The 4,856-nt window shown below is 43.2% G+C and overlaps 1 protein-coding gene across 1 annotated transcript; it reads right to left on the reverse strand.

Moving 5' to 3' along the window:
- On the reverse strand, positions 1-4,603 carry LOC135818847 (uncharacterized). Its single transcript, XM_065332061.1, has 4 exons — positions 4,418-4,603; positions 3,182-3,373; positions 2,462-2,805; positions 1-280 (listed from the first exon to the last, which is right to left on the reverse strand). The coding sequence occupies exons 2-4, from the start codon at positions 3,369-3,371 to the stop codon at positions 251-253; spliced, it is 564 nt and encodes a 187-aa protein (XP_065188133.1). The 5' UTR covers positions 3,372-3,373; positions 4,418-4,603; the 3' UTR covers positions 1-250.
- Between the last annotated feature and the right edge of the window lie 253 nt (positions 4,604-4,856).

Consider the following 4,856-nt stretch of genomic DNA (forward strand, 5'->3'; position numbering starts at 1 on the left):
TTAAACAACAACACCGAAAAGAACAAATTGAATTTCCACGATCATATCCGAGGCTATCTGTTCAGAAGGAGTGACTTGAATTTTCCAAGTAACCAAAATAACAAAATGCAGTTGTGTGCTAATGCTTCAAAGAGTACGCTCGATTACATAACAAATAAGCAAAGCGATGTAGTCAGCTGTGGAATGTAGATGGAATCATTCATCCCGGCCCCTGCGAATTCAAACTGTACGGCGAGCTACTTGACTTGAATCAATCCCTTGAGCGTTGCCTGTTCTCTCGCTGGAGACACACGAACAGGGTAGTGAGAAAGTAAACCCAACACACGAGAATGACCAGTGAGAACAATGTGAAATACAGACCATGAAGGTTCAAAAGATGATGAGCGGCAGCAGCGAACCCTCGTTCCACTACAGCTGCGTCAACATTATTATTGACGTTATCATTGACGTTATCATTGACGTTAGGTTTCAGAAGTATTCACACCAACGATAACCACGTGAAATACGATTTCAAATGCCGAACCAAAATATACAGTCATGTATATCTACTTTTCATAAGCATTACCCATCAATGTTTCCTTTCTCAGTGATCTCTTACTGATTCGCACATTTATAACTAACGAGATGAGGCAAGCAGGCAATTGAGATCAGATGGGCATTGAGCGGTTTTCCTAAATGAAAGCTTCACCTGTTGTAGGAAAAGGAGAACCCGCGTTCGGGGCGATTTAAGTGAAAATCGCAATAATCCACGTGGGGTCCACTATAAGTATGCATTATTGCACGAAAGAGATGAGATCTTTTACGATATCTATTATCTCCTGTATTAACCGAGCATGAGGGCAACACTTGATGTATCATGACATAGCATACCTGAACTTTGTTTTGCTTTGTTTATAGAAAGTAAGGACCGAGGTTGGTGCGAACCTACGCTCGCACCTCTAGCTGGCGAACGTCTTAGTTTTCGAAAATTGGATGTAAGTGAGGAGGCCAGACTCGATGTGAGCGCTTGGGGGAGTTGGAGCCGTGGTGAAGAGTCTCTTTTTTGATGTAAGGCTTTTTTGCCCAGATGCCCCTTCCTATCGGTTCAAATCTCTCGGCGCTCTCTACAAGCAACATGAGGATTCTAAGGGTCGCGAGTCCTCAATGTACAGCGTGGTTCTTTCACCCCTCTAGTGTTCGGTACTCATGGTGGTGTTACCCGTTGTGCACTGTTTTTCTAAACGTCTTTGTCGCTTACAATGTGAGTCTTCTGGTAGCGAATACTCCCTTGTCATCAGTCTGCTGCGTGCCCGTCTCTCTTTCTCCTTACTGAGATCCAGTATTCGTTGTACCCCTGGTGCTCGTTCTCGTCGGGGTTTCCCGTGCAACGTTTTGTGGATAGTTCCGTCGCGGTGGCTGAGTCTCGGCTTGTTACGTAATTTTCTGATCTTCTATACCGTGTCTACTTGTTTATCAAGTTTTTTGTTTTTTTGTTTTTGATTTTTCTGGATGAAGGTATTAGTCTTGAACTTTTAAGTTTGAAGTTGTTAGTGTTCTTATTAATTATTACAATGTTTTTTGTTTGCTTTGTTATTGTTTTTCTCCTTTTGAATTGAGTTTATTGATTGAGAAGGGAAGAGTGTGTTGCTCCCTACATGGGAGCTCGCGGTTTTCCTGCCGACTTGAATTCTGGAGAGCAGCATATAAGTGGTGCTCTTCAGGCACAATCTTCCTCAGCCTACTCAAGCTCAACTTATAAGGGGTGAATTCCCCAAAACACTGTGTAATATGCAGGGAATGGTGCTTTCTTGCAGGTTTGCCGACTGGACGGTTCGATGGACTTCTCGTGTGCTCTAGATAGCAGTCGTGAGTCAGTCAAGTGAGAATTCAAGTCTTATAAAACAAATTGTTTTGAAGTTGATTTGGGTTTGAAAATCTTTATTTCACACCCGCATTTTTCTGATTTCTTCTCCAGTATATGATTTCTTGCAATTTAATCGTAGAAAGGAAAAGGACATATGGAAACGAGTTAAGAGTGAATCTCCACCACTGTAACTACATGTAGATACTATATACAGTCACAAATTTCAAATCGCATTTTAATCCATTGTGTTAATTTGTCCGTTAAAGAGGCCTGGTTACAACCAAATATGGTCTACTGCATGCATTTAGTGCAACCCGGGAAAGTACAGTGACCATGCACTAGACACCGTTCAACTGCGCAACCCTAAGCAGTCAAATAGTATAAGCAGTCAATAGAGCCCTAAGCAGTCAAATATAAGCAGTCAATATAGCCCTAAGGAATGAAATATGCAGGAATATTTGACTGCTTAGGTATAGCGATAATCAATGGAAGTCAATAATCAGAGAGTGATAATAAAATATAATCCCTAAAATTCTAGTGTTTATCTGCTGTTACCATTACATTATGAATATGTGTGTCTGCTTTTAAACTGGTCAGGTCATAGCCACCTAATCTTACCAACTGCTGGCAGGCTGGTATGCACATGGCAGCCTTAGCTCCGGGAAATACCTGGTTCCGCTGTGCCTGCGATAGTCGAGATGTACTTAACTCTCCATTGACACTCATGGTCATGGTACTAGCTGCTCCATTAGCATAAAAGAACACAGTCGTGAAATTATGCTCCGGGAATTTCTCCCTGTGCGTGTTGAGCACAAACTTGATACAGGGCAAATCAGCGGAGGTTGGCAAACGACTTTCTGGACTTCCTGCGCAGTTTACAAGGTGATTGTTATAGGTTTGCAACGGATTATCCTCATTCTGGTAGAGTACGTATTGAATGCCACTTCCTGGGCATGTATGCACTAAAAGCAAAGGCAGGCATGTGCAGACAAGACACCGTGTAAACATAATGCTCGTTTTGCTTCGTTTAAATAAGCTGGATGACGATTCTATAGTCTCATGATGCCGAATATAATGCCGACATTATCCGCTGGACCCTACTTGTGGCTGAATTAAAGCTGCTGTCTCCAATACATTGAATATAATGCTCTTCCTTTTTGTTCCACCCGTAGAGCACTGAAAATATTCTCAAAAAAACGTTCTGCTTAACTGGAATTACCGGTAGACTTGGTTGGGACGTGCGCGCGTATTCCACATGACAGCAAAACTCTCCACTGCTTTAATTCTTAAAAGTGTATCTTTTTGTAGGTGTAATTCTGTAGTCATAGTAGTACTCACTTGAGGCACAGCCATCTCCCTGATTTTGATGCCAGCCGGCTTGGAAAATATTAGATGCTAATGGGTTGCATGTGTAATGATGACGGCGGGCAAGATATCCATTGTCACATACGGGAGTAAAGTGGGTGAAACCTTTCGAGGTATGGATCCGACCATGAGGTACATCCTTTCCTTGGCACCTGAGCTGCATCGCTGTGCCATAGAAAGGTGACCAGAAAAACAACATTCACTTGTTAGAGGGAAAGAAACGGGAATGAGCTGAAGAAAAATTTGATTGTCACCGCCACTCGAACTAGAGACCTACGCTTGAGGCCAGCCATGCTCTAACCAATGACCTACTTGTATAGTGTAGCTGCCGTCCCAGCAAAGACCGCTCACAGTTTGTTCATACTTCGTTACTAACACTTTCTATAAGTGTGTTCCGGTGGATAGGACACAGCCCTCACTCTAGCCCACACACTTCATGTAGACAATGGCACACACGGGAGCCTCAAGTCATAAAATATGCACTGGTTTGAGGGAAAGATGCAAACGGGACGAAAACTTGACTATCATCGCCATGATTCGAGCCAGGGACCTTCGCTTGAGGCCAGGGATGCTCTAACCACTGAGCTATGGTGTAGTTGTTATCAGAAAAAAGGTAACTTTAAAATTATTACCGCAGTGAAGTTTGTAGATCTGCACTACCCCAACTGAGTTAACACAATGTCTAAACAGGAGACACGATGCTGCCCCTGTGTTTCTGTTGTTGTCTCAGTGCTGATGTTCCTGGAGCTGTCGTCTGGATATGGCTAACAAAGCTGAACCATTTTCTTGAGCCAACTCAACTCTTGTATGCATGCAACAAAACTAAAACCAGGCAGACACAGTCGTTTCCAAGGCCATGATTGAGATACGAGAGGTACCTGTTTCAAGTCCTGCGTGGAAGCGGCTTTTGCAGCCAGGCGGCTACCCACAGTCAACTGGGAACTTGTGGCCAGGCACAAGGGGTACATGGATGTGGCTAATAGGGTTTCTCGGCACTTGTACCAGAGGGTGTGACACTTATCCCTTCACCACAATCTTTAGGCGTTGCATGGGTCGCTAGAGTTTACCGGATGTTAGCTGCCGTCGTGAGTTCGCTTCGGGAATGGACACAATAATTTACTTCTTTCAATGATACGAAAACGAAACATAATCGATCATGCAATAAACCTGTTATTCTATTAATCTCTCTATTTCTATGAATAAACTTACCGTCGCATAACGTAACCCGCCGGAAACTAGATGTTATCTGTCGAACGATACTCGTCGCTTTCCATCCGTTTTCCGTACATCTGGCCTTGTATATGCCGTCATAACCGGCGTTACACGAAACCCGAACTTCATGGTTTACAAACGTGCTATTCACAAATCCAAATGGCACGGACTGGGCTAGGCACTTACTGCCTGCAATACACGCAAAAATCATGGCACCAAAATATCATTAGGGACAGCCATTAAAAGAAAATGAGCGTTGCTCGAAACACTGTTTTTGCATTACATATTTACAGAGTGAAAGATATGCGTTTTAAATGGTTTATGGGACAGTAAGGTTCTTTCTGTGACGTCGTCGCCGTCGTCGTTGTTGTTGTTGTTGTTGTTGTTGTTGTTGTTGTTTGCTTGAATTCATTATTCTCACGATGGCACCATCGCC

The sequence above is a fragment of the Sycon ciliatum genome, chromosome 6 (genome assembly GCF_964019385.1).
Source record: "Sycon ciliatum chromosome 6, ocSycCili1.1, whole genome shotgun sequence".
Classification (NCBI taxonomy): domain Eukaryota; kingdom Metazoa; phylum Porifera; class Calcarea; order Leucosolenida; family Sycettidae; genus Sycon; species Sycon ciliatum.